Here is a 27,621-nt window from a genome sequence, read left to right as displayed (position 1 = left end):
ACTAGACTGCAGTCCTATCAAAAATGGTTAATTTTAGCCTCGAAGCTCATTTGTATATAACCTCAGCTAGAGTTCCCTCATGTTTTGCAATTCCAACTCATACAAGTTCATCTAATCATCAACTCAATAACAACTCAACACAATCTTCAATCGCATTAATTACAGTCATCAAAATGCAGGAGAAAACCGCAGTTCTGCTCATTGACCCTCTCAATGACTTTCTTCATCCTGAAGGAAAAGTCTTCCCTGCTCTGAAAGAGAGCATTGATGCCACCGGCACAGTAGACAACCTCCAGAAGTTCGTCAAAGTTGCCCGGAACAACAAGATTCCTATCCTGTACTGCCAGCACAAGCTATATGAAGAAGGCCAATTCGAACACTGGAATCACATGTCCAAGAGTCATTACACTATCCAGGCATCGAAGGCTTTCGAAGCAGGAAGCTTCGGAGCAGAGATTCACAAGGGACTTGAGCCGGATAAAAGCAATGGCGACGCGATTGTGTCACGTCACTGGAACAGCAGGTAACTTACTTTTTACGATTACATCTTTAACTGTGACGATTTGGCATGACTAATAGTCGGATATAGCTCTTTTGCTAATACCGACCTTGACTACCACCTTCGTCAGCGAGATATTACGCACGTTGTCTGCGCTGGAATGGTAGCCAATACCTGTCTGGAGGCTACTGCCCGCTGGGCGGTCGAGATGTAAGCATTAATATTTCTGGTGTGCCCAAAACCTGCTAACGAATGCACCAATTCAGGGGTTATCATGTCACAATTATGTACGTATACTTGTAGCTTTCAGAAACCTAGGGTATTAACTATCATGCTAACTCCTTTAATAGAAGCGACGCAACTGCCGGCTTCTCCACTCAGTTGAAAGATGCCGCCGTAAACATTATCTGGCCTACTATTGTGGACGAGGTGCTAAGCTTGGATGCGTGGTCTGAGAAGCTGAACAAGACAGCCTAAAAGCAGACGCTAAACTACCAGGCATGCTCAATGACTCATGAATGAGTAAGGATTATATTTCAATCAGAAGCTAGATCCAATGAAATTCTCTATACTTTTACATACTCTCTCTTAAGAACCCTATCGCATAATTCCTTTAGCGCTTTAGCACCATACTCAAAGTCCTCGAGCTCAAGATACACCTGAGCTGAGAATCTTGCCCACAAAGACTCGGAAATAAATCCAAGATTAACAAACGTATTGTAGTCTTGAGCAAGATGCTGCAGAATGAAGTTGATGACATCTGAAACGTCTTCCAAAGGAATCGAATCCTCATTCTCTCCCAGGTTAGATGAAGAAATCTTAAGAGGAAGCTGAACATTGGCAAAGGCAACCCGCTTCGTCTCCGTCATGGGCAATGTTCGAGTCTGCAGTATCTCCACCGCCAATTTCTCACCATCTAGGGCCAAGTCTCGGCAATAAGCGTGAATGGCTTCTTCACCCCCACATATGTCCCTTCTAAAATCTAGAGCTGCAGGAATGCATAAAGGAGGCCCGTTATCAATTGTTCCAGTGTAACTGAATTGAAAGACGAATGGGTTTTTAGAGGCTGGAAGCTCGTATGGACTCGTGTATTGTTTCTTTTGCAGAATCTCAGGCAGCGGTTGAAAGCCATGGGACGTTGGAAGAGAGGACCGCATAAGCCCCTGGTTCTTTGATGCGACGTATAAAATCGCGCATGTATGCGGTACAAAGAGCCACCTGAACATAAGGTCAGAATCTGGGATGTTTCCAAATAATACACCATTATGAGAAGACTTACTTGTGGCAGTTGGAGGTGAGAAAGTCGGCACCCAACTTCTCCAGATCAAGATCGATCATGCCGATACCATGAGCCCCATCGATTGCACTTAGCACACCGAATTCTCGACAAATCTCTGTCAGGCGCTCAAATGGCATCCTGAGTCCCGGCATGCTCAAGACGGTATCGAAAATCGCCACTCGAATGCGGCCTTGGTGTTCTTGCAACACAGCCCGAAACGCTCCAACAAGCGCATCGTCATCATCCGTAGTAGGATCAAAAGGCACACGAACACTCTCTACAGGTGTGGTTTCAACCAAATAATCCACAGTCTTCTCGATTGCCCCATAAGTCCCTTGTACATAGGCAATCAAGTCTCCCTGCTCATACCTCAAGTTACGAAGCACGGTATTCAGCGCCAATGTTGCGTTTGGGACGAGCACAATTTCATCTGTGCTCGCAGCGTGAACAAGATTTGCAACACGTTCACGAATTTCATCAAGCTTTTCCGGATATGTATATCGAACGAAGCTATCCGGCTCAGCCTGCACTGCGTCCTGGACAGAGCGCAGAGCATCTCGCACAGGACGAGGATATCCACCGTATGAGCCTGAATATGCCATTAATTAGATACCTTGAAAGATCTATCCCACTATTTTCTCATCGAGCCGAATGTGTAACTCACCTTGGTTCAAATGAATGAAACCTGGTTTGAACATGAAGTACTTCTCCCGAAATGCTCGCCCGAAGGGGGGAGGATTGGCAGTATCCATTGACTCAGCCATGGCTTTGCAAAATACTGTCTATAGTCTATTGGAAAAGAAGGGTTTGTATGCGGCTATTGATGTGTAAAATAACCAGAATCGAACAAGTATGTGTAAACCTTGAGAGCTTCGTATGCAGACTGTCCCAAATCGAGCATCTTAGCTAATATATCTGACTGTACATCTGCCCCCACTGTCACACCGATCACCGTATCTCAAGTTCAGCTCTTCGCCGTGATCGGCTTCCTATCAATGAGTGTCCTCACACCGTCAAAAAGGTCAGCGCCACCGGGGGAAAGGAGCGAAGGATATTCGCGGCATTGCTGATTCAGCGGTATGACAAAGCCTCTTAGGTCCTTATCACCGGCGCCAATGACGCCTCCAATATTCCATCCAATGGCGAATTCGTAAGCCGATCCTACTAAGGGCTTGTATGGAATCAATGGCGCTACCACGCCCTCCGGGGCGGGGTTGACGTTGAGATCGGAGCTCTATGACCATAGATCGAAAGCAACACAAAAATTCTCTTGAAATTTCTTGAAGATAAAAATACGAAGCGCTCATCATAAAATAAAACGATAAGCAAACTCGTCTTCTCCAGCTCTCTTCAGATCCTGTAACCAGACAGAATCACTAGACTCTTTACAACAGCCAAGATGCCTTCTCCGCAACCAGTTTCGACAGACGCCGCTCCTGCGCCCATTTCTCTCTTCTCTCAGGCTCAAATCTACAACGGTCTCGTATATTGTTCTGGAAATATTGGCATCGACCCAAAGACAGGCAAACAAGTTGAGGGGACAGTGACAGATCGCACTGTAAGAGACTATTTGCAATTATAACAGCAAAAGAATCCATTGACCGCTAAATAGTCTATAGGAACAAACGATTCGCAATATTTCCGCCACCTTGGAGGCCGCCGGTTCGTCTCTCAAGCGAATCATTAAAGTCAACGTTTACTTGACCACAATGGACAACTTTGGGCCCATGAATGAGGGCTACGCAAAGTTCTTTTCGGCTCCTTTCCCTGTAAGCTCACCAATTTCATCATGATGAGTGAGAAAGTTTTAACACAGTGTAGGCCAGGACTTGTGTCAGCGTCGCAGGCCTGCCCATGGGCTCTGATGTGGAGATCGAGTGCGTTGCGGCACTGAACGAATAGATCCGCTGAGGAATATGCTTCACATTTGTACCTTCAATTGAGCTTATCAATCTTATATGGCAGCGTTCAGAGGCTTTAGATGCAGGGGTTTTGGATTGACATGGACCACAAGGGTTGTCTTCAACTGTAAGCGGGCACAATACTGCATATGCGCAAAGATAAAAAGCCGCCAATCCTGTTGGTAGAATTTGCCAGATAGTTGTAAAATAAAGTCAGAGAAGCTCCATGATATTCAGCAGCAGCTCGTGTAAGACTTGAGTGAATAGGATCCTAAGTGAATAGGATGCATTGCCAGTGGAACTGCCGGAAAAATGTAAGATGAAAGTGGGAATGCTGTCGGCAAATACATAATTCTCTCGGCGGCTTAGACATTGTCCGTACAATAACAGCGGCATATTCTCCGGCCGCGCCTGCAGAGAATGAATTATTCACCATATTCCGCCTGAGTTTCGCTCTAAATCCCGCTCTCATGCCGCTATCATAAAGCCGACGAAGTTCGCGTGCTCACCCAGGGTTGCTCGGAATGTGTCTTAGGAGAGGCGTAGTGGCCCAGAATCAGAGCGGTGTTTGACATGTTTGACAACCTGTCCTATCCTCAGTGTTGTTACTTTAACATTTCGAATCTAAAGAGATAGATGTCTTTTCAAATCATAGATCATCATTTCGTTTCACTGGCTCAAGAAGCGCGAAATAGGACTGGTTGCTCGTCTGTACCGCCTATTGAATTGATGGAACTCCGCTCGGCATTCGAAGAGTGCGGTAAGCCGCATGTATTACTGTATACAGTAAGTATCACGACTGCACCCCAGAATTTGAAAGAAAGGAAGAATTCTGATCCTAGCGAATCAAACTGAAGAAATCTGTCAAATAAATGGATATTTTTTCCATACATGTTTGTTATCAGTGGGTGGTTGCTTATAGTTGTGCGCTCACTTAATTCTAGTAGCTATATCGAGAAGCTCCAGCTCTACACCCTCAGCCCCCTCACAGCCTCTGCAGACACTCCAATAGTGGACTACGATTGGCTATTCAAACCCTTTAATATAAATGGTAACCCATCATTGGTTGGAGGATATTTGTCCATATGTATGATTACTCTGCATGCTCCGTGAGCTACTCTGCATTAGTAAACGTATAATAAACAAGACCATCATATTTCCCAAGTAGGAAATTGTACAGGGCCCGATAGAATGGGCCCGCCAGCAACCCCCTACGATAAGATAACCTTAATGCAGAGTCGGCTTTACATCTATTTCGTCTTCTTCTGTACACAAATTCCCCAAATACTTTAGCAGGATAGAATACAGTGATCGGATATACAATAGGCGATGCAATTGAATGCCCGACTGGTGGACCTGCTTACTTGTTAACCCACCGGGTGATTACATCCTATGCATAACCTCGAACAATCAACCGCTTCATATCAAGTGCTATATAGTAGAATAAGCACCGAAGGTGTGGAATCATGTTTGCTGGAAAGTTAGTGTACTCCCCCGCCGCACTATACGTTATACTGGATAGAGGCGGACGTGAATATATAGAAAGGTCAGTGTTTGCGGGCTTGTGGCTTCTCAGACTATACTTTCTTCCTCGCTCTCATCTCTCACTCTTCCCTCCAAGAACTCACAATGTCTCTTATGGGAACTGTTCTCGGCGTACTGGCGAACCTAACTGCCCCAACCACTGGTGTTAATTCATTTACTTGCCAGCCAGGCCACTCCTGTTGGCCCAGTCTTCAGGGGTGGGATGCATTCAACCAGACAGTGTCAGGACGCCTAAAGATTCCAGTTATACTATCCAGTCCTTGTTTCCCCAGTTCACCAAACTTTAACGAAGAAGAATGTGCCGGTGTATTGGGCAGCTACGGAGACGGCTTCTTCCGCCAGTCAATACATGGGGCATTGCAGAACACTGCCTGGGAGGGCTGTGGTAACGAAAACTGCTTTCCGGGTATTGTGCCACCTCAGGGGCCTACATGCTCTCTTGGAAGACTATCCCCCGTCTATGTTGACGTCGAGACGCCCGATGACATCGCCGCCACCCTTGCTTTCTCCAAGAAGCATGATATCCGTATTGTAATCAAGAACACTGGACATGACTATTTTGGACGCAGCGCTTCTGCAAACTCTTTGGCCATGCGAACCAACAACTTGAAAAACATGGCCTTCGAACCGGAGTTTACGGCCCACAACTGCCCTGCCGCTAATAAAAAGAACATTGGCATCATCGGTGCTGGCGTTAACGCAGCGCAGGCAATTGGCTTCTTCAGCAAACATGGTATGTCGGTTACAACTGGAGCCTGCCCTACTGTTGGCATTGCCGGTGGATTTGGTTTGGGTGGTGGTCATGGCCCACTTACACCAACTCACGGTTTGATGGTGGACCAGGCTGTCGAGTTTGACGTTGTTACAACCGACGGTGTCTTCCGAACCATCAATGAGTGCAACGAGCCCGATCTCTTCTGGGCAATGCGTGGTGGCGGTGGTTCTTCGTTTGCTGTTCTTGTTAATTACAAGTTCCAGCTTCATCCAGAAGTAAAATGGGCTACGTGGCGAATCGAAGCCACGCTGAGCCCAGACAGCCCTGATGTCACAGAGAATACTGTTCTAAGAGAGATTCTTACTTCTGCATCCAACGAGCAATATGAGTGGTCCAAGAACCGTGTTACGGGTTATGATACGGTGTCACATAACTTCGTCAGCTTCTTTCAGATTCTGCCCGACTCGGGAGATGCATTGGCAAAACTTAAGAAAGCTACAGCCAACTTCCACTCATTCATGATAACCCATCCAGGAATCAAAGTCACAACAGACCTTTACCAAGTATTTGACAACCAACCGGAGTTTTATGCTGGTGAAGCAGAAGGAATCGCTGCCGGTTCCATAGTTGGCGCTTCAATCTTGACCCCCAGCCGACTTATCACTACTGACGACGTCGAAACCCCTGAAAAAATTGACACTCTTGTTTCTGCTTTTCTTCAGGGTATGGAAACAGCTCGGCAACAGCTTGGAGAACTAGCAGCCGGAGTGGCATTCTTCCTTCTCAAAACGGGAGCAATCAACACTCCCGACAAAGAGCAGGCCACCAGCGTCAATCCCGCCTGGAGAAAGACATTGTGGCATGTAATCGTCATTGCGGCTTGGCCTCCAGGTGCTCCAAGGGAAGTGAGCGATAAAATTGCTGCCACCGCGCGAGATGCTCTGGATGTGATCAAGGCACCTCTGAACGTGCAGGCTACCTATTTCAATGAAGCCGATCCAGCTGAACCTGATTGGGAAAACGTCTTCTTTGGCGAACCTTACGAGAAGCTACTCGCTATCAAGAAGAAATGGGATCCTGATACCGTACTCAACTGTGCGAAGTGTGTTGGGTATCTAGGGGAACAAGATCCAATGTACTCTTGCGATAGCAAGAATCCCATTCCCTCAGTCCCGTACCCATTCGGTCAAGCTGAATCTGCCATTGTGAATGATGACAGCTTTATAATTGACATGCAGAAAGAACTGTGACACAACAGAAGGGCTTAATTCCGTTAGAGTAGTTTGCAAGAGTTGTATTAGTTAGCTCTGGGGTATTTGGTAGGTCAATTGAAGTACTGGCAAAACAGCATAATCTTAAAAATATTTATTAATTGATGAACCCGAATTCATAAGCAAGTAATTCCTGAGTCCACAGATTTGCATACACTGCCAACTAAGTGACCCATGAATAACACAAGCTTCATTCTTGCTCAGTCGCTATGTAAGACGGTACATGTATTCATGCACAATTACCTTCAGCGTATCTCAACATCATGGTATTTCTTGCTTGATGCTTTCACATCCATTATGAGAGAGACACAAAATTCACTTTTAAACACATCAAGCACTTCATATCCAAGTTAGGCTAACCGTATTCATTCATTCTACAGCATGGGTAAATAATCCCCAGATACGTATGTGCAGTGGCAAATCCACTATGTAGACAAATATTTACATCAAAGTTTCCTCATCTCCAACAATCCGTTATCTGCTTAAACAGCGGGGAGGACCCAGGTGGTGACAGAGTTGGTAGGGACGTTGCCGCTCCACTCCTGGCCACTGGAGGTGCTCAGGTGGATGTAAATGTCGTTGCCGAAGGTGTTCTCGATGACGACCGTGCGGGTGCCATCGGGGTTGAGAGAAGCAACAGACTGGACACCGCCACTGCCGGAGTAAGTGTAGCTGCCGGTGCCGCTCAGGACGGTAGCTCCAACGGGCATGAACTTGGAGAACTGGGCCATCATGTAGTAAGCAGTCTGGAAGGTGTATGCGCCGTTGTTGATGGTGACGAGACCAGTGCAAGTGCCGCAGCCACCGCTGGACAGGTGAGGGCCGTCCTGGGCAGTGGTGCCAAGGGTCCATGCAGCAACACCACGGGCCCAGTTCTGGAGAGGGCCCATGGTGAAGTCGGCGGCCTGGTTCCAAGCACCAGTGGAGGGGGTCCAGCACTCAGTCATGTACTGGTCAGTGTTGGGGTAGGAGTTGTGGAAGTTGGTCAGGACAGTCCAGTCCAGGGTCGAGGCATAGCAGTGCCATGCAACGGCAGAGACATCGTCTGCGGCGATGCCCATGACCTGCTCGGGGAAATCAGGTTGGTCTGCGAACAGTTATGTCAGCTACATGAATCACGATCTATAAGTAATGAGGATCGAAACATACCAGTGTTGTGGTCGTAAGCCCAGATCTTGGTGCTCAGACCGGCCGCCTTCAAGGCAGGGGCGACGTAGTTCTGGATCAGGTCTCCCTGCTCGTACGAGAACATGTACATGGTGGGATAGCCAGCCTGGCTGTTCAGGGGCTCGTTCTGGAGGGTAATGGCATTGATGGTGGCGCCGTGCGACTCGAATGCCTGGATGTACTTGACAAAGTACTGGGCAAAAGCAGCCGAGTACTGAGCACCGTTATTGGTGAGGTAACCATCGTTCAGGTTGTTGTTGTTGGTGTTGCCGTCAATGGCGTTGTTCAGCTTCATCCATCCAGGAGCACTCCAGGGAGATCCAAAGATCTGGAGGTTGGAGTTGAGGCCCTTCATCTGAGCCAGCATGGTGGCCATGGCAGTACCACGGTCTCCGAGGTTGAAGCCAGTCATATTGGGGTCAGCATTGCCTCCGTTGTCGTCATAAGTGTAGGCTGGGTCGGCAGACAAGTCAGAGGCGCCGATGGTGTGGCGCATGAGAGAGAAGCTGGCACCAGCACCAGTCATGAGCTCGTCGAGCAGCTGGCTAAGGGTGCTGGCAGACAGCTCGTTGAAGGCAGCGACGGTGGCATCAGTCACGGCAGCACCGAAACCGACGATCTTCTGCTTGTAGCCACTGCTGGTGTCGTCGATGGACAGGTTCCAAGTAGATGAGCCAGGGCTTCCATTGCCTTGAACGGGAGCAGCAATGGAGGTGAGCTTGTAGTTACCAGCCTGGTTGGATGCGTAGGCCTGGGCACCGGCAGCACGAGGGCTGTGAGCGGGCTCCGAAGGCATAGCAACGCTGATGGCGGCTTGGCCAAGCATGGAGGCGATGAGAGCGTAACGCATTTTGGCGGTTTGGGATCTTGAAAGTGTCTTTGACTTGTAGCTTACAACCTTTGAAGAGCTTGAGCTGTCGATCTCCAAGAGTTCTAAACTCAACTCAACAACGTCTTCTTATAGGAATCTCTCAACTCCCTTAAACACCCCAAGCACCCCCTCATCCCCTTACAACGCATGTCAATCACGGCCGAGAAGAATATAATCACCATCCTTCTTTGTCCTAGTAGAATCGACAAGGAAGACTAGAAGCCACCCGCGAACAAGGAACATCATCAGAGGCGGAAGAGCGGGCTGAGGAGCGGCACCTCGCTGTCAAACCAATGAACAGGGAAGTTTCCAAGAAAACGGTCCATTGAATATTTCTCCCACCAGTGTTGCTCTTTAAAAAGTCAACAAAGACCTGCCGTTTAGATCTTCGAATCTAGGGGCATCATTAATGCTGTTTTGAGCATCCACGTAATCTAAGTGCCGAAATACCCGTCCACACGGGTGCCGAACTTCCGCAGTAGACCGTTTTACACTGGCAGCACCACAACCCCATTCATAAAAGGCCCGAAGTGTTGTAAAAGTAAAAAATTAAGATGCATTGAATCATTGAATAGAAGCTACGTTGTATCGCCGGAATAGCGAGATTGTGCGCTTTCTGCGGACATATCAGGCGGCAATTGAGTATGGAGAGAAAATCGGAATGGAACAAGGCCACGATCAAGTCCGGATCCGAACCAGGGATTGATGAACAACGCATCATCACCGTTGCGGGGTCAGATTTCAGCAACACGAATGATGGGACTGCTTGTTTCAGAAACAAACAAAGCCCTTGATGAGAAGTTGCAGCGGAGATTTGATGAGAAAATAGCTTCACTGGTCGAAAGACCGTGATCCGTCATAGCCGTTTTTCCTTTACAATGCCTTTACTTCCCAAGAGATTTAGGAAGCTGGATATAATGCATGACGTGTTCAAGGGCGTAGTTATCAAAGTCGTGATACTATTTCCTACATATTCATGAAGTGATCAAACAGCGTCATGTTTGGTAAACAATGAGCCATCCTTTGCAAATCTGGGGGCGGCAACGAGGCATGGCTCAGACGAAATAGGCTCAGCGGATTTAAGGTTATTCAAAGAGCCTAAGCAACGTTATACTACCATAGGCAAATATCCCAAAGGATGCAACTCCTACAAGTTGAGTGGATAAAAGACAAATCTTATCTTCAAGCACGTGTCTTGCCGGCTGTGATCTTACGCGCCCGTATCTTGTATGCCGTGTATAGTCTCACCCCAGATCTAGCGTTGCAATCAGTGGGCGATCAGTTAAGCGCTGTGTCTGCTACGATAAAGAAACAGATTGCTCCGCTTTCGAAACCTGTCTATATCGTCTAGTTGCCGTTGATGGCATGTGTACTCCGTAGTAAGCTCTATTCATGCGTTGATAGGAAGGCAGTAATTGGTTACATCCCGAGTAGGTAGCTCGTGGAGTCTTTGCAATAGCATGAAACCCTACTATGTCGAATACTATCTTCCAATGCCCTGCTAGTGCGAACCTCGAAATCGAACAGTCCAGGGTAAACCCTAGATTTTTCTCAATCATAGGTTATCATCACAAATGAGTAACCAGCAAAATCTCCTTCCATAATAGCATTACCCTTGAAGAATGTCAGATTATTCTTCCGAAAGCCATTGGGCCCTTGTTTTTTCGTACGAGAGGACAGGTTGACGGAATACGGCACACTGATGATTCTCCGCTGCCCCTGGCCCTGGTCTAGACTACTAATTGAAAGAGGTCTTGACTCAGGAAGAAGCACACATCATATGATCGTGTCAATATGACGCCCGAGTGTCTTTACCCTACAGACGATGAAATCCTTATTGTCACTTTGTTACCACTGCCTCAAATAATGTAAACTGAGGCGATGCGAGGTTGTTTCTTGCAAGAGACTTAGTGCTTTGCCGCGGAGATACCATATACAAATACAAAGTGGGCTACTGCATTGAGAATAACAGATAATACTGCGCTTTGAGGGATTCAAGAACTATTACTGAAACAATCCCTAACACAAGTTGCTTATTCAGGCTTCTTTCTTCAAGGAGGTTTTCCGTCTTGTTTCCGTCCCGCTCCATGACCAGATTTATAAAAAGCGGCCCATGCTGAAGTACGCACAGACCGCGCAAGATGCCGTTTTGAACATCCAGCTATACCCACGTTTTCGTCATCTCTATAACCAGTTTCCTATTTCGCAAAACTAACTGATTAACCATCTTACATGGAGACTTTATCAATCCCCAAAAGAGTTTCTGGTAGCGAAGCACAAAAGCTCGTTGCCTACCATAGACAGGGTAAGCTAGCCAGTCGGACGATTCATGTCCCATGGGCTTGTCTTGGAGATAGTATTCCTAGCTTGAGACGTCTGCCCTGCCGTTCATTAGCCGCTCGCTTACTCGTACATCTCAGCATTTGACGCAGTCCAATCCGGGCAGGGCAGGTATATATCACTTCCAGCCAAGATGGAAATACCTCAACTCTCCCGATCCAGTCAATTGCTCGTGCCTATTCAGGCCAAACTGTCCGAGGTCATCTAAAGCAGCAAGTCAACAACAAACGTACATGTAATCAACCAAACGACATCACCAAGCAGCAATGAAATCCCCTAGAGCAGAGCCCAACCAGCACGCGATACGAATTGGGGCCATATTCTTCTGCTCGCTGCCCGTTGGTCCGCTTGCCCGCTCCAGCCGCGCGGACCACGGTTGCGGTTTTGCTGTTAGGCCCGAAGTGCGAGTGGAACCAGCAATCACATTCACGGCACAATTGCACTGACCAGGGCCGTTCGTTCGCTTTGTCGTTGTAGCAGTAGTACTCATGCTACTTACCCCTAGCTTCTGAGGCTACATGGACGATGCCATTCCCGGTTTTCTGCAATGACGCCGCCGCCGAGAAGCGCCCCGAGAAGCGGCAAGTAAGACCGCCGATCGTCACGGAAAACATACGCACCATTGGCAATAAAACCGACGAGAATCCACGAATAAACAGAAACAAAACCCAACAACTGCGCAAGATTGGGGACGGGAGTGCCCCTGGACGCCACCATCGATAGCACCACAGGCCGTTGTGGGCCGGACTTCCTACGGGTCTCTCTCTTTTGGATTAATATCGCAGCGTTGGCTTCTTTTGCATTATCCAGCTGCTCCATGGTGCAATCTCGCGGCCGTCCCGTCTATAATTAGGGGAGACGGAACACACTTCGTGGCTGGCTGACAACCAACTCTTGTCGAACAAACAACACATTCAACAGGCCAGCTCCCGGAGCTGTACCCGAGCACGTGGGACATTTTTGGCGTGGCAGGATTCATAGACCTTCCCCCAACTAACTTGCTGCCTCTGGCGCCGGGTCCTAGGTTCATGCAGCTTGCTCCGAAGCTCCAGGCGCCAATGCGAAAGGTCGCCCCAATGACGCCAAGGGAACAGTGATCCCGTCTTTGGAGTCAAGTTGGGTGTGTCCATCTTGTGTGAGAAGTGACGCCGAGGTGAGGCTCCATGTGCTGTTGGTCGTAAATCCATACTTGATGCGCGCCCTTTTTGTCCACAACTGAGGATTGGTAGTCTCCCACTGTGAAGGCGAAGCGGCTTGCTCATTCTCATTAGCTGCCACTAGTATCGATGAATGAACCTCAACATCTCTCTTCGGTAAAGCTCTTGCTCGCGCTTGCAGACCAATTCCCCTTTTTGTTAACAAAGCGGCTAAACCAATAGCCGAGCGTTCGACTCTAATACGACTACTAATTCATAGTATGAAATGATTGGGACCCAAAAAACAAGACCCAGTGTGAAACGAGTAGTACGAAGGCCTCTAGAAAATCTGGAGAATGGCTGAATGGCTACCGCAAAGCAGCTAATGCCGGCTTCCATGTCCGAAGTTCGCCGGCTAACTCGGGGAGCTCTGGAGATATTTTGACCGGCGTTTTAAGTGGATATTCACATGTAGTAAGAGTTGTTATCGTTAGGCAGTGACTGGTCTACCATTTGCTTCCCGTCCAGCTGGAACAAGGATTGCCTGTGCAAGCAGCTTGGCCTAGAGCAACGGTGTTTCCAGGGCCGGAAATCCCGGAGAGCTGACTACTTACATGTACGAAAGCACGGTCTTTACTTTACGACGGATCTCCTTGAGACATGTGATGGGAATGACATCTCCCCGAAGAAAAAAAAGAAAACGAGGTGCCACACCACCCAAAGGAACCGCGAGCTACAGGAAAAATCCCACAAACGGCTCGTCGCCTGTTCCATTTCCAACTTTGCATGGCCGTGGAGCCCGAAGAGCTAGTCGAAGAATCTGGGGAAACAGGGGTATCACGATGGTGTCCCAAGTGCGCTACCACAGACCGCCCGCGCCCCCAAGGGTTCCTGGTCAGCAGAGCGACTTGAGCCCGATTGAGGTTCAGAATCCGGGGGAGTCGCAAAAGAAATGGCCGGGGGCCCCGCCATGGAGGAAATTTGGGGTAAACCGAGGGGCGGGCAGGATTTTTCGAAGATTGGGGTTCAGATTTTTTGGGGTCGTGTGTAGGTAAGGGAGAAGAAGGATGGATGGGTACCTGTCAAATAAGAAGTTGGTCATCATAATCATTCCTCTTGGACCCTGCTTTTCTGTTTAGAAAATTGGTTCCAGCACGGCGCGTGTGGGCAAGCAAGCAAGCCCGTGAGAAATAAGCGTCTTTCATGTAGATTGACTCGTGCCTGACAACGGGAAGCGCAAGTGACACCTGGCCAGGGATGCTGCGATGAGAGAGAGAAAGAGAGAAAACAATGGGCAGATGTGCGTCCCCGGCTGCTGGGAAGGACTGAGAAAAGAAAGCCAGCACAATACCAGCCAATTCAATCACATGGGCGGCCTCCCACGCACAGGACTAGTGTGCATAAAGGCAACCCTTGCGAAATGCAAAAGAGCAAAAGGAATTAGACCGGCAGCAGGTCGAATGGAGACCCAGACGAGAAAAATCCGTGCTCCAGTTCCAAGGTCGAGAATGGGAAAATCCTCAAGCCTCCAAATCATCGTCTGTGACTCAAAAAATGCACGTTAGCAGCATGTCGGTCAGTGAACGTGCATGGCCAGACGGGCGAATCAGCGAATGGCAGAGCCGCTCTGCCGACTCGCATTCCGAAGACTTGATGCATCAACTGTGACGCTTCTGCCCACTCTAGGCCGTAAAGAAGCTGTGGGCCCTGGACGACGTTGTGCACCTGACCTCGTTTGATATGGGTCCAGGAACAACCTCCTTCAAGGGGGGGTCTGAGGAACTAGCCCTTGGGGAGAGAGTCTGGGGTCGGTCAAGCGAGGGTTGGATGGCCGATCAGATTGAAACAGAAGCTTGGTTCGGGGGTGGTGGCCGAGCTATTGCTTTTCCTTGCCAACAAGTGACGTGATGGTGCGTTTGGGTTTTTCTTGTCCCGAGTAAACATGCCTTGTTTCCTCCTTCGCCTCGGTGACCTCATGGGCTGGCCCTGCGTTTTCTTTTTCCCTTTTGCTTCTTCTTGTCTGGCTTGGACCTGGAGCAGCGTTTCAAGTATATTGCTTTCGGCGGCTGGCGTTGCTAGTGTTGCCGCGGCGTGAAACTTACACCACGAGGGTTCCTAGATCTGTCTAGCAATGGAATGGAAATCTCACGCCGTCAAGCTATCATGGCCCATGGCTAGAAATGCAGAGATGCAGCCCGTCATGCCGTCATGGGGCCCTAGTTCGCAGAATGGATCAGAATGGATCAATGCTCGGAAAGGACCTGAGAGGACCTCTTGGCTGCTTGCATAGCCGTTGAGAGCTGTGTGTGACTGTGTCAATAACACTGTAGCCGATCACAGCATGCAGACCCACAGCTAATTCATGAATTGATTGCCTAGCTGCGATACCTGATGGATACCAGGAGCTCGGGCATCATTACGGCATTGATTGGAGGCATCACTTCGATATCGGAGAGAGCATGTATAGGGGCAGTGGTGATTGTGGCAGAGATACGGCTCATACCATAGAGAGCTTCGCTATCATAACATGAAGCTGGAAGCTGGACAGATGGTGAGCCGAGGTCTGGAAATAGCTGCTGGAACTAGCTCTGGATGATCAACGCCTCCAAATTATTCTGGCTCAACAATCTTCAGGTACGAGTGAGCGTCGCCGATCTGGTGTCGGGAGCTACGAAGATCTAAAGCACGGATGGAAACAACAGCTGTTTCTAGGTGCCAATGGGCTGGTGAACGACCAATGCAAGTCAAAGAGAGCAATTGTCCACAATGGGCAGAGAGGGCCGTGGCATGTTTGCTTGCTGGATGAGACGGGCGAGTGCGTAGTGTCAATGGCAAGGTCGCATTGGCTTTATTTTCAAGAAGGATCATCGCTCGAAGCTGGACAAAATCTAGAAGAATTCATCTTTTGTTTTTCTGTCGTAATTCGTTTCGATTTGGGCTGATGTTCGATCGAAGTAGCATTCAAGATGCTGACGGAAGCTTATCTGTGATGTTAGACATAATTAGAAACAGCATGATGTCGGGTTGTTGAACTAGCCGTGCACCGAAATTGAAGATATATTTTTTTTCATGATGGAAAAAGATTTCAGTCTGAGTTTCCAGACAAGACAAATTCCATGTTTCTCATAAATGCCAAGTGGCGATTTTTTTCTTGGTCCACGAACGAAAACAGGCCACCATCATACGTGCTCCAAAATGCTTGTATGAGGCAATTGATAATTCGAGACAACACGCCGCATAACTGCATGTATCCTGCAGGTTTATTCACTTGGTACGATTACCATGTGATGTGGAGAGGGCCAAGGGCCAAAGAAAAAACGACCTTTGTAGCTTTATTTGCAGCGTCCTGCACTGCTTGCATCCTGCATGCATTATGAAGCTCGGCAAGAGCCAGACGAATAGATTAAAAGGCCATCCATCCACACACACACACACGCCCCCAATCCGCCGTGATATCGCTTATACTACTACCAAGCAGGTCACAGCTGTTTAGCTTAGTCTTCTCTCTCGACGCACGCACAAAGGCTTCAGGTCTAGCTGGCGGGACAGGGTCACATCGATCAGGAGATTGGAGAGCTCAACACGACACAGCCACAGCAGAAGCATCCGAAACGAGAGAGCTGCCGGGCTGCAGTGGGACCGGTGAAGATCATCTAGTTGCTTGGGTTAAGCGAGCGTTGTTGGGCGGTAGTGGTATTGCGAGGGTATCGGAGTGTACTCGTACATTGCACAGTGTAAGGCTTTTTAAGATCGTAAGTATGTAGGTATGTAATGTTGCCTTGGCTGTATTTTCAAGCATGGACAGCTCTGCTCTACTCATGAACGTGCGCCTATTGCCTCATACTACAGCACTTGACCATACAGTCCTACCAACAGCAACGTTAAAAACTCCTGAAAACCAAAGACCTGGAATTACTAATTCATTATGAATTTGTCGAGATGACAATTAGCATCGCCGGCAGGATGAAGCAGTGGCTGGTGCTAATTCAAGCCGGCTTCGACATCGCCTCATCGGCGTTGCTTCTTCCATAATGCAATCCAGGTTCCGTGCTCCGATCCCGTTAGTACCAGAAACCAGGTCCATGCTATCTGAAGCACTAACACCACACGGCTGATAGCACCGGGTACCTTTGTTATCGGTATGTCTTCAGTCTTGGCCGTATCATCTCGTACTCATACGAGTAGACGACGATTAAGTTGCGCAGTATGGCGTTGATCTCGTCGTGTTCTGTCGTCTTTGAGCACTCAAGTATTACAACGCTTTCCATGCTGAGACACCCGACCTTTGCAAAGCAGCACAACACAACAGAAGTTCAAGGAGCACCGCTGCTCATCCAGCACATGCTTACCAACGTGGTTAATGTTGGTGACACCCAGCACAGCACAGCACAGTACGGTAGATGCAGTCTCTCGCAACTTTGGACCAGACCAAGCAGTACTTCCAGGCTGTTAGCCTCGTACCTGGCGTTAGGACGGCAAACACGCAGTATGGAGGCGCTCGCACCGTGCGCCGCTGCAGATGCCCTAAGGCCCCTTGAGGCCAAGCGTGTGATGCGAAGCATTCAATCAGAGCGCGGCCTCATCATGGACCAGAACTTCTGTCCAGTCCTCGGCGGCTGCTAAATGGCTAAGCCTGCGACTAGTCAGCTTTTGGGCACACAAGAGTAAGGCATCGAGTTCCGCTAATTCGAATCGCCATCAGCATTAGCAGCCCAGCCCAGCGTCGTTACGTTCTCCACGCCACTCTGCCTTGTTCTGTGGTTCTTTGGGGAGTTTCGCCGCTGTGTTGAACCGACTCGACTCGATTCGATTCTGCGCCGCATGTGGAACCTTGCCCACTGAAAAAAGATCCACGGATAGCTCCATCCTCTCATGCGTGCACTGCAGCGGCCAAGGCATTGGCTCTGGGACATGGCTCAGGATTCGCAAGGGGTGCGGTGCTAGAAAGATGGCGCTTGGCGGTAGATAGATGCGACTGGTGTGCTCGTAAGGCGCCTCAAAGGCACAGAAGCAGCCCCTGGCGTGCTGTGCTGTATCTCGTACAGGACAGGACAGGACTCGTACAGTGCCGCGTGCCATCACGTACAGGAGGGTGGGCTTGCGATAAAACGGACAGCAGGATGGCACGCCAAACGGGATAATTGCCTCGTCGGAGTCTTCCCGGCATGTCGAAGTTGAGCCCAGTGGCCCCCGACCAGGATGTTCCATGTTTGCGCTGGACCGCGATGGAATTAGAGTAACATGGCAACGCAAACGTGGGAGTCAATTTCAATAGGAATACGCAGCGGCCCTGTTTTTAGTGGTCCAGGGCAACATTTGAGCTTTGAGCCTCCAAGCCCGTGGCTTCACGCGGCACAAGGCCAGGCGATGTTTTGCCTCGAATCGGATGGTGAGCAGGCAGCCCGAGTGCCCCATTAGTTGCATGCCTACCTTTGGCTTTACAAATTACAGGTACCGACCGCAAGAAGCTGCCCGGACGAGTAAGAGTCGGAGTGGAGATTGGCTGAACTCTGCAACGATGGCGACAAGGAGAACGAGGTCATGATGGAACGAGACGAGAAAAGAGTGGAAGCCTTCCGACAGGACTCGGGGCCGGAATCGGATAAGGTTAACGCAGCCAAAAGAACAAGTGCGAGGTAGCGCCTGTGTACCCACGCTTGTTGCCCTGGGCGCGGAGGTACCTTGAACGTACATGCCGCCGTGGAAAATGCTGGGCTGGGCTGGGCTGGACTGACATCAACTCACTTAGAGGTACCTAAAAGTTGGTACAATGCCCGAGTTGAGGCTAGCATGCGATAAGCAGCACAGCATAGGATCAATCAGTCAATGCATTTATTTTCCATGTTCCTTGCCTTGCTGACGGGATGTGGTGGGAAGCGTGATGCGATGTTGATGTGTTTTTATTTTAGCAGTTTGCGCATTATGCGAGGCACTCGATGGCGTGTAGTTTTTTTTTTTTGTTCTTTGTGTGTGTGTGGCCGGTAACGGATTAAAATAGCCCAGCATGACGATGTGAAAATTCAAAGTTCAAACACAAACATAAAAATAAAAATTCAAGGTTCATCATCCATCAAACCAACCTCACCAATGCCCAACCAGTATTTTGTCTTCCAATAGCTGCTGAAACAGGCATCCGCGCCATCCGCGGGTACCCGTGGCTTTCCACTTGACTGCAACTGCATGGAACTGCAACTGCAGCACCGTACAAACAAGTACAGCATGTCACAGCATTTGATGTCACAGCACAGCACATGCGAGAGGCATTAATTAATATTTGATTTCACTGTACATTTGATACTGATTCACAGATTGCATCGCCTTATGTATGCGTCAAACCATCAGCCGACGAAATAACAGTCCAGTCCATCCGTTCGTTCGCTGTGGGAAGAAAGAGGCCACACCCTGTTGCAGGTTACAGTGCAGCACAGTGCGAGAACTTCTCCGGCAGACGACAGTGAGTCCATGCAGCCAGCACAGGGTCGCACCCAGCGCTCGCTCTAGCGCAGCGTGTACCTCGCAGGTACTCGGCCGGACAGCCCACCAATGCCCAGCAGGATGAGCAGCTGATGCGTGCGACATCCCTCGTACATGAGAGACAGGACAGGGCAGGACAGGCATCCGGACATGATACATATCCGTGGTGCTAGTTCCATAATATTAATAGCACCGTACTGTACAGACTGCATGTATATTGCATGTACTGTACTGTATATTGCATGCCATCCATTGATCTCTTTTCTCTCTGCCTGCAGCAGCTTGCCCTGGCCCCTGCCGATTGGATGCGCTGCTGCAATAAACCTGCTGGGGCCCGCCGCGGTGGACCAACGCTCGTAACTTGCGCTGGAACTTGTGCTGGTACCGGCTAGTACTCCGACGCAGAGTCAAGCCGCAAAAATACTCGCCGCTACTTTGCCGGTACGTACCTCCGGTGCTGGGCCTCGCCGCCTGCACGGAGCTTTCCAGGTCGAATCGGGCGGTAGCACCTGGTACGAGTACAGGCGAGTAGCGCTTGCGTACCCGTACGGGCAGCCGTGCACCGTGCGAGCACCCGCGCAGGGCCCTGGCCGCGGGCGCTCCAGTGGGCAGAGGCGCCGTGTGCAGGCCCGCAAGCCACTGTGAGGCCCCGGTCAGTGCTAGCGGGCGCAGCAGAACAGGCTGGACCGCACAGTGGCGGCACTGTGTCGCCGCATACCTGCCTAGTAGTACCTTCTCGTCGCCCGTCGAGTCACCAAACCTCTTCCTTCTCACTCCGATTCACTCCAAGCAGCAACCCAATCTCTGCTTCGTCTATTGATGGCTTCATCCGTCTTGGTTTGAGCGACGCCAGAGACTCCCGAGCCGCTGTTTCTCTGCGCAAAGCCACCGCTTGGGATGCTTCACCCGCGCCGTCTCTAGTCCGTCTTTCATGGTATTTCTACTCGTTTCTTTCTTATCCGCGACCACAACGAAACCTTAAGTACTTTATCGAACCCCCCGCCAAATCCTAGCTATCGTGCGCCTGTACTGTAGCTCGGCCCAGCACCCCGCGAAACCGCCCTGCCGAACGCTCCTCTGACGGCCATTCCGCCCCTCGCCTCACTCGTCTCGCAAGACAAAACCGCCGCTCTGCTCATTCTCGCGGACGGTGGCTTTTGCGGCTTTGGCTTGCCATGGTAATGAATGATTCTGGCCACCGGGTGTCGCGCGCCTCCAACATGTCCAACTCGGCCGCAGCCGCCAGCGTTGGCAGCAACTCTGCGAACGCAGACGACTCTGGTGAGCGATTCTTCTTTGACGCCAGCTTCTGCCCCTCGGGTTCCCCCCCAAAACTCGCCCCGACCCGCACACAAATAGTATCAATCAATCCCTTGCCTCTGATAGCTGACCCTTATCGCCCTGCGACTCAGCATCTACCATTACTGTCAATACCACGCCCAAGGCTCCTCCAAACTTTCCTCCGCCAAAGACCGACAAGCCTCGCCCGCACGTCTGCGCGACTTGCCAGCGCTCCTTCGCCCGCCTGGAGCACCTGAAGCGCCATGAGCGCTCACACACAAAGGAAAAGCCGTTTGAGTGCCCCGAGTGCTCGCGATGCTTTGCCCGCCGCGACCTGCTGCTTCGTCACCAGCAGAAGCTGCACCAAACGTCGACGCCCTCTGCCCGCCCGCGAAACCGTCGAGAGTCGACCAGCGGCGTGCCCCCAGGCCAGAGCCGGGCTCGCAAAAACAGCGTCGTGGGCGCCAGCCATGCGGCGACGGCCCCCAACCCGGGTGCCGCCAACACGATGCGTCCGCGGGCAAACACCATCAGCCACGTCGATGGAGCTGCCATGCAGATGATTGCCACGGCCAATGCCAACGTCGCTAGAGGCATGCACGCCGGGCACAGCCGTCACCCCAGTCTTGCCGGCCTGCCCATCCACAACTTCGACCCCGTGTTTGGCGGCATGTCCATGACCATGGGCCAGAGGGCGACGCTCGCGCACGGCCTTCCCAAGCTGGAGACGGGCCAGATCGGCGGTACCGATCTGGAAAATGCCCTGCGTACAGCACCTCCCCTCGCTGCCTTCAACCCCGAATTTGATTTTGAGAGCTACTTGTTCGCGCCGGGCACAACCATCAACCCTAACGCGCTTCACTATAATGATTCCCCGCCCTCGATGGTAATGGAGCAGGCCTCCCCGTTTGCGCAAGCCCTCAACGACATCCCGTCGAACCCGGCCTTTGACGACTCCTTTGACTGGCTCAGTGGGTTTGAGCACCAAATGTCATTTCAGACAAACGAAAATGTGGTGGACGAATCGAGCCCGTCTGCTCTTAGCACGACGAGCCAGAGTGGCATCAGCGATGTCATGTTGGATGGATCAAATCACCCGGCGCCGGCTGGCACGAGTACCATGTGGCAACCCTCCGTGATGGGCCCCCCGCAGATGCCGAACCCGTTTGCTTTGGATCTGAATGGTTCAGTCTTTCCGGATCTCCTCAATGGAGCTCCTTTATCACCTCAGCCAGCTACTCAAAAGATCAATGACCCATACTTCTCCACGCCCCCACCATCGCTGAGCTCGTTGAGCCCTTCCGTCGTATCTGGACTGAACACGCAGAGCATTAACCAGACCCTTGGCTTCAACGCCGGCCCGGAAACCCCATCATCCCTCAACGGCGTTAACCATGGCGCTTCGCCCGTAACCACAATCACAGATGCCACCAGGAATGCCATCGTGACCATCCTCTCCCAGTGCCTGCCCTTTGGAGGCCGTAAATATCCCTTTACTTCGCCGCAGTCGCCGCAATTCCAATCGCCCTCTCCGGCTCAGGCCGCCAATGTGCCCAGTACCCAGAATCTACAACGTTATGTCTCAGCTTACATCTCATATTTCCATCCCCATTTCCCCTTCTTGCACCTGCCCACCCTGTCCTTTGACATGTCCACGTCCCCGAGCGGTCGCCAGAACGGTGTAGGCGGTAGTGGGTGTCTGGTGCTCGCCATGGCGGCCATTGGCGCCCTATATGAAATGGAGCAAGCCCAGTCCAAGGACCTGTTCACCATGGCTAAGAAGATGATCTTTTACTACCTCGAGGAACGACGCAAGGCCGACGTTCGCAAAGCAGATATCCGACGCAGCACGCACAGTGGCGACCCCGACCAGCCGTCGTCATCGTCACAAGGTAGGGATAGCTCAGCCCACACGCCCGTCTGGCTCGTCCAGGCGATGCTGCTCAACGTCGTCTACGGCCACAACTGCGGCGACAAGACCATCAGCGACATCGCCTCAACTCACTGCGCAGCGCTCGTCAGCTTGGCCCAGGCAGCCGACTTGCTACGGCCCGAACAGGAGGATGGACAGGATACTCGCATGTTTGATGACTCAATGTGGAATAGGAAAAGTGAACTCGAACAACGACAGGAGTGGCTCCAGTGGAAGCGAAAGGAAGAGCGCAAGCGCACGCTGTACGCCGTCTTCATCATGTCCAGCCTCTTGGTTGCCGCTTACAACCACACCCCGGCTCTAACCAATTCTGAAATTCTGCTGGATCTTCCCTGCGACGAGGAATTCTTCGCTGCCGAATCGGCCACCCACTTCTTCGCCAAGGGCGGTCCCGATGCGGCCAACCACAACCGACTCAAGTTCTGCGACGCCCTTGGAGAGCTTCTGCGCACAAATGAGCGACAGCAGAAGCACATGGCGATGAATGGCGGCCAGCACTCCCCGGCCGAGCTCCCTTCTACGAATCTGAGGCCCAGCACTTTCGGCTGCTTGATTCTCATCAACGCGCTGCACAACTACATCTGGGAAACACGACAAAGACACCATAACAAGGTCTGGACCAACGAGGAGACGGAAAAGATGCACCGACATATCGAGCCAGCCTTGAAGGCATGGCAAGTGGCCTGGGCCAGCAATCCGAAACACACCGTAGAGCGTCCAAATCCGTACGGCATGGGCCCGCTTTCTGCCGACGCAATTCCCTTGCTTGACCTGGCATACGTGCGGCTGTTTGTCAATCTATCTAGGTCCAAGGAAAAGTTTTGGCAGCGAGACTGGGACGGCATGGCTGAGGAACTGGCTCGAGGAACGGAGATTGTCCAGCATGCCGAGCACTCCCCCGGATCCAACGCAGAGCCGATGGGCAACGATAACTTTGATAGCTCTCTCTTTACTGGTTCGCCATCAGCTTCAGTAGCGGGCTCAGATCCCTCGGGCAAATTCTCCAACGGCTCTCAGTTCGCCACTCGTTCCATTTCCCGCCGAGAGCGACATCTACGGAAAGCCGCCTTTTATGCAGCCGATTCTTTGGCCATGTCGGATAAGCTTGGGGTAACCTTTGCTGACTTTACTAGTCGTGAGCTCCCCTTGCAGTCAGCCATGTGCGCATTTGACTGCGCGCAGGTCCTTGCTGAGTGGGTTGCCACCTTGCAAGATAGAGTTGGCCCATACTTGGGTATTTTGGGCCAGAAGCACATTGAACCTTCGCAGATGCCCGCCATCATGCTCTTGGAAGAAGACGACATCAAGCTGCTGGATAGGATACAAGAAGTCCTGTCTTCGGCGGAGATGAAGATCAGCTTGGATCTCATGGCTAGCTTGACCGCCACCGATGCCGGAACCCCAGATGATGGACGGGATGGCTATGCAACCAAGATTCTTCGAGTTACGTCCCAGATGCTGGACAAGGCGGCCGTTTGGCCAGTCACGCATCTCATGGCCCGTTGCCTCGACAGTCACGCCACTCGGATGCGGGCCAGGACAGAAAAATCCACCGCCTTGACCTCGGATTAAATTTTACACAGACAAATTTTAATGCCCGCCGGCTGTTGGCTCAGGGAAATTCAGCTTCACATAATCTGGCCTGTCATGATCATAATGGTTTAAGAGGACAAAAAAGAAGAATAAACGAAAAAAAAAAATCGGTCGACGGGAACGACCTTTAATCGGGTTGGCTGCTACTTCCTTCAACAGGATTTCAAATTTACAACCAGATTCCCACATAATTATACGACAAGAGTGGTTCAACTGTGTCTGTCGGAAGTTTGCACCACTCTTTGCTATTCAAGTAGGCAGGATCCGACAAAATAACTCGCATTGGGAGGCACGATAAGGCGATGGCTTTACTTTTAATACCAACATGGCTTCGACGGCTTACAATTCTCTTCTGGCTCAACCAGCAGCCGGGGACGCACGCTACTTTGAGAGCAGCGCTTGATTTTTAGTATTCACTATACACGGAGACGACGGACTGTAAGATATTTGGAAGATGGTTGGCCAGTTCTCAAACAATTTGAACGTGAAATGATTGAGTACGTGGGGCCCTGAATGGAAGTACATATCGCATCTATGAGTCGTGAGAGCTGGTGTACAAGTGACCGTGGTGGATCAAGGCTTCAAGATGAATCAACAAGGCTTAGCTGTAAGCCTCAGGTGTATGCAAGAGATTCAGAATCAAATGAGGGGTATATGGTGATGCGGCTTTGGAATTGGGGATGTGGAAAAGCGATCACTCATGTTAGATAGAGACGTGCGGATTTTGATTCCTGGGGTAAGTTTACAGCGGGAGTGCGGGATGCTTTTTTTTTGAAGGCACTTTATATTTGGCTGTGTTTTCTTAAAGATCTTGTTTCAGAGGTCGTGTTTCAGAGGGTCAAGGGGAGTTTGGGATTTGGTAATGTTTACATGTACTTATGGCGAAATGATTGAAGATTTAATGTCCTTGTTGACATGAGTGGTGCCTCTTTGGGAACTGTGCAGATCCATGTGTCCATTGGCGCGATGGCCTTTTGCGGTGTGAATTCTCTTTTCCTATTGAATGAAGAGAGAATAATCGTTATGTCCAATGCCGATTCTATCCATCATGACTTTATATTAAGCAGAGCGCCTTGTGAGGCTGAGTGCTTCATCTTTACCAGAATGACTCAATGTGTGACCTGAAATCTGGGGTTTGATACCAGCTGAGCTGTGCTGCCTGAATTCTGCGCCTAACAAAGAGCCTCAAGCCGCTAAAGACGGGCAAGGACACGGAGCTGAACCCGGCGGGCGGGCCATAAAGATTGACAACTACCGCCTATTTGCATGCTCACTTCTCATCAAACTTGACTTGATACATCTCTCTAAACACGATCCACAAGATTCCCCAACATAAGAGACACTGAACAAAAGAACTTCATTTCATCTCATATCATACACAAAAGCATAATAAGAAGGCGAAGTGGGAGGAAGGAGAGAGAACAAAAAACGCAATGTCCGTCGTCAACACCGCAGTCGACACAAACTCCAAAGGCGGCCCCATCGCCGACTTTGCATTCGACGAGTCCCTCATCGAATGGACCGTCCCTCAATCCGACTGGTTCGAGATCCACGACAAAAACTTTGACGGCGTGGCCACGTCAGCGTACATTTTCGATGCGCAAGGCAGGGTGCTGCTCGTGCAAAGGGCTGCGCACGACAGCATGCCGAATCTATGGGAAACACCCGGCGGCGCTGTAGACTCAGGAGACAGTTCGATATTGGCGGGCTGCGCAAGGGAAGTTAGGGAGGAGGTTGGTTTGATTGCGAAGAGGATGAAGAGGCTTGTTACGGAGGGGGAGGGGAGGGGGAAGTGGAGTGTGTTTACGAATAGGAGTGGGACGAGGGTGTTTTGCGGGTTTGCGTTTGAGGTTGAGGTTGAAGAGAGTGAAAAGGGAAAGGGGGTTGAGGTTGTGCTTGATCCGGAGGAGCATCAGGCGTTTTGTTGGGCGGGGGAGGAGGATGTTAGGAGGGGGGTTGTTGGGGGGAGGAGGATTGCGTTGAGTTGTTTGATGGTGAGGAATAGGTTGATGGAGGCGTTTCGGCTGAGGAGGGAGGATGGTGTGACTGCGTGAGTGTGGCTTGAGTATCCAAGATGGGATGGGAGGATGTGATGTTTGGATGAGAAGGGGCTTGAATGAAGTGGCTGTGATGGGTTGAGGTTGAAATGTATGAAATTGGACGAGAGAAGTTTTGAATGAGGTGGTTTGTGATGGCGTATAAGATGAGATTAGAACATGTGCGAGAGATGTGGTTATAGAATTATGAACTAGAAGACTATTGTCTGACAATTTACGATATTTCATGTTACTGTAGAGTGTGTTTCTGCCTAATGCCTTGCGGAACGATCAAGAGAGACAGATACCTTGACTCGTTGGTTGACTGGCGTGTGAATAGGCATGGCTCCAACGACGGTGATGTCTTGATAAGGTGAGAGATGAAGCTAGACAGTTCTGTATATTAAGAAGCCGTCCAAGAGGAGACGGGGAGAAGGGGAAGGGATATTAGATCCGAAATGCTACAACTTAAAAACGAGTATGGTCTTGACGATGAGATGATGGGGGTATCTTCGAGATCAACTCAACTAGATTCGGTGTCGTTCTTGGGGAATGTCGGCAAGGATTGGCTATTTTCACCGTGTAACCATTCTGTTAGGTATGTTTAAGAACGATACGAGATAGATTTGGAAACATGTTTATGTAGCCATATAAATAACTTCGGGCCGAAGCTGAACACGAGTATTTAAGATTCTGGAGTGGCGGTCGTACCTGAATAAGGCGTTCGTTGGATGCATAACCTTATTTAACAATATAGATGTCGTGGCCTCGTGGTCTACTCATGAATAATAACCTTTGGAAGTTTATTGATCTATTATGGATCGTTAGAGCTATCAGAAATATGCCACGTGCAGGTACGAGATGTATCAACTGAGTCGCTTAAGCCTCCAGTTGGTCCCATGTCCGCGAGGTAATCACAATTCCTTTATCAACTAGATTGCAGAATGACGATTGAATTCAATGCTCTCGCCTAGTATTCTCGAGCTGGTGCTAGATATGTCGCGAATCTTAGGGTAAGTAAAATGACATATGACTGGTAGTTACTCGACGTAACCACAACGCCATTGTGCTACCTACATGTATCGATCTCTTGCACTTACATAACCCAGTGTGACATATCATTTTTCATATCATAATGATAATGAAGATCAGTGGCTCGCTTGGATAACCGAGGCGTTGATCATCGTCACTGAAAGGTCAATTGATGCGACTCATTCTTCCGGGATACCCTTATCAATAACTTTATACGAGTTTGTGAAAGTAAGATTCATGATGTGGAATTTTGACCCAATAATAGTTTTGGCAGCTTCTGTTGGCACATATCAAATAAAGAGAGTTTACCGTGCGTTTAAGCCATACCGAATCATGTACATTCACCGAGGTCAAGATAATGGACAACGACCGCTCAACATCGGCATAATGAGACAAGACAACTTGAGGCGTAGTTACGCTTATAGATACGACGAACTAATCCTCGAATCGAAGACATCATTGTCACAGCTCGGCATGCCTAGGCAAGTGGATCCACGCAACCACTCCCGCATCATACCACCTCTCGTCCCATGCAAGACCCTTAAGAC

General features: G+C 50.2%; 9 protein-coding genes across 9 annotated transcripts; 5 read left to right on the top strand and 4 right to left on the bottom strand.

The window, feature by feature from the left end:
* Window positions 1-173: 173 nt before the first annotated feature.
* Window positions 174-976, top strand: V8C40DRAFT_266779 (cysteine hydrolase family protein; the record flags this gene model as incomplete). Its single annotated transcript, XM_083219792.1, has 4 exons — window positions 174-523; window positions 590-709; window positions 766-786; window positions 850-976. 4 exons carry the CDS (start codon window positions 174-176, stop codon window positions 974-976), a joined length of 618 nt encoding a protein of 205 aa, XP_083071926.1.
* Window positions 977-1,065: 89 nt separating this feature from the next.
* V8C40DRAFT_275343 (pyridoxal phosphate-dependent transferase) lies at window positions 1,066-2,542 on the bottom strand (the record flags this gene model as incomplete). Its single annotated transcript, XM_083220697.1, has 3 exons — window positions 1,066-1,717; window positions 1,779-2,367; window positions 2,443-2,542. The coding sequence occupies 3 exons, from the start codon at window positions 2,540-2,542 to the stop codon at window positions 1,066-1,068; spliced, it is 1,341 nt and encodes a 446-aa protein (XP_083071925.1).
* Window positions 2,543-2,944: 402 nt separating this feature from the next.
* V8C40DRAFT_247602 (Endoribonuclease L-PSP/chorismate mutase-like protein) lies at window positions 2,945-3,909 on the top strand. The gene is made up of 3 exons (XM_083216367.1): window positions 2,945-3,336; window positions 3,398-3,547; window positions 3,600-3,909. Exons 1-3 carry the CDS (start codon window positions 3,178-3,180, stop codon window positions 3,678-3,680), a joined length of 390 nt encoding a protein of 129 aa, XP_083071924.1. The 5' UTR covers window positions 2,945-3,177; the 3' UTR covers window positions 3,681-3,909.
* A 1,399-nt stretch (window positions 3,910-5,308) lies between these two features.
* Window positions 5,309-7,189, top strand: V8C40DRAFT_266776 (uncharacterized protein; the record flags this gene model as incomplete). The annotated part of the gene is made up of 1 exon (XM_083219791.1): window positions 5,309-7,189. The coding sequence occupies one exon, from the start codon at window positions 5,309-5,311 to the stop codon at window positions 7,187-7,189; it is 1,881 nt and encodes a 626-aa protein (XP_083071923.1).
* A 503-nt stretch (window positions 7,190-7,692) lies between these two features.
* Window positions 7,693-9,227, bottom strand: V8C40DRAFT_266775 (glycoside hydrolase family 30 protein; the record flags this gene model as incomplete). The annotated part of the gene is made up of 2 exons (XM_083219790.1): window positions 7,693-8,297; window positions 8,360-9,227. 2 exons carry the CDS (start codon window positions 9,225-9,227, stop codon window positions 7,693-7,695), a joined length of 1,473 nt encoding a protein of 490 aa, XP_083071922.1.
* Window positions 9,228-17,481: 8,254 nt separating this feature from the next.
* V8C40DRAFT_247590 (uncharacterized protein) lies at window positions 17,482-17,929 on the bottom strand. Its single transcript, XM_083216366.1, has one exon. The coding sequence runs from the start codon at window positions 17,889-17,891 to the stop codon at window positions 17,721-17,723; it is 171 nt and encodes a 56-aa protein (XP_083071921.1). The 5' UTR covers window positions 17,892-17,929; the 3' UTR covers window positions 17,482-17,720.
* On the bottom strand, window positions 17,784-18,588 carry V8C40DRAFT_247587 (uncharacterized protein). The gene is made up of 2 exons (XM_083216365.1): window positions 18,176-18,588; window positions 17,784-18,113 (listed from the first exon to the last, which is right to left on the bottom strand). Exons 1-2 carry the CDS (start codon window positions 18,416-18,418, stop codon window positions 18,021-18,023), a joined length of 336 nt encoding a protein of 111 aa, XP_083071920.1. The 5' UTR covers window positions 18,419-18,588; the 3' UTR covers window positions 17,784-18,020.
* Window positions 18,589-20,207: 1,619 nt separating this feature from the next.
* On the top strand, window positions 20,208-23,993 carry V8C40DRAFT_32616 (uncharacterized protein). Its single transcript, XM_083222838.1, has 2 exons — window positions 20,208-20,479; window positions 20,611-23,993. The coding sequence occupies exons 1-2, from the start codon at window positions 20,374-20,376 to the stop codon at window positions 23,982-23,984; spliced, it is 3,480 nt and encodes a 1,159-aa protein (XP_083071919.1). The 5' UTR covers window positions 20,208-20,373; the 3' UTR covers window positions 23,985-23,993.
* A 1,214-nt stretch (window positions 23,994-25,207) lies between these two features.
* V8C40DRAFT_247582 (NUDIX hydrolase) lies at window positions 25,208-26,294 on the top strand. Its single transcript, XM_083216364.1, has one exon. It carries the CDS (start codon window positions 25,439-25,441, stop codon window positions 26,057-26,059), a length of 621 nt encoding a protein of 206 aa, XP_083071918.1. The 5' UTR covers window positions 25,208-25,438; the 3' UTR covers window positions 26,060-26,294.
* The last annotated feature ends 1,327 nt before the right edge of the window (window positions 26,295-27,621 follow it).

This window comes from Trichoderma camerunense (assembly GCF_050948025.1).
Source record: "Trichoderma camerunense strain CBS 138272 chromosome Unknown V8C40scaffold_11, whole genome shotgun sequence".
NCBI lineage: Eukaryota > Fungi > Ascomycota > Sordariomycetes > Hypocreales > Hypocreaceae > Trichoderma > Trichoderma camerunense.
This window is presented reverse-complemented; position numbering and strand designations above follow the sequence as displayed.

Coding starts and splice junctions, on each gene's coding strand:
- V8C40DRAFT_247602 (XM_083216367.1), top strand. CDS start 3,178: ATGCCTTCTCCGCAACCAGTTTCGACAGACGCCGCTCCTGCGCCCATT. Junction 3,337..3,397: donor GGACAGTGACAGATCGCACT/GTAAGAGACTAT, acceptor AATAGTCTATAG/GAACAAACGATTCGCAATAT. Junction 3,548..3,599: donor TCTTTTCGGCTCCTTTCCCT/GTAAGCTCACCA, acceptor AACACAGTGTAG/GCCAGGACTTGTGTCAGCGT.
- V8C40DRAFT_32616 (XM_083222838.1), top strand. CDS start 20,374: ATGGTAATGAATGATTCTGGCCACCGGGTGTCGCGCGCCTCCAACATG. Junction 20,480..20,610: donor TGCGAACGCAGACGACTCTG/GTGAGCGATTCT, acceptor CCTGCGACTCAG/CATCTACCATTACTGTCAAT.
- V8C40DRAFT_247587 (XM_083216365.1), bottom strand. CDS start 18,418: ATGTACGTTCAAGGTACCTCCGCGCCCAGGGCAACAAGCGTGGGTACA. Junction 18,114..18,175: donor CAGCTTCTTGCGGTCGGTAC/CTGTAATTTGTA, acceptor CTGCCTGCTCAC/CATCCGATTCGAGGCAAAAC.
- V8C40DRAFT_247590 (XM_083216366.1), bottom strand. CDS start 17,891: ATGCCGGGAAGACTCCGACGAGGCAATTATCCCGTTTGGCGTGCCATC.
- V8C40DRAFT_247582 (XM_083216364.1), top strand. CDS start 25,439: ATGTCCGTCGTCAACACCGCAGTCGACACAAACTCCAAAGGCGGCCCC.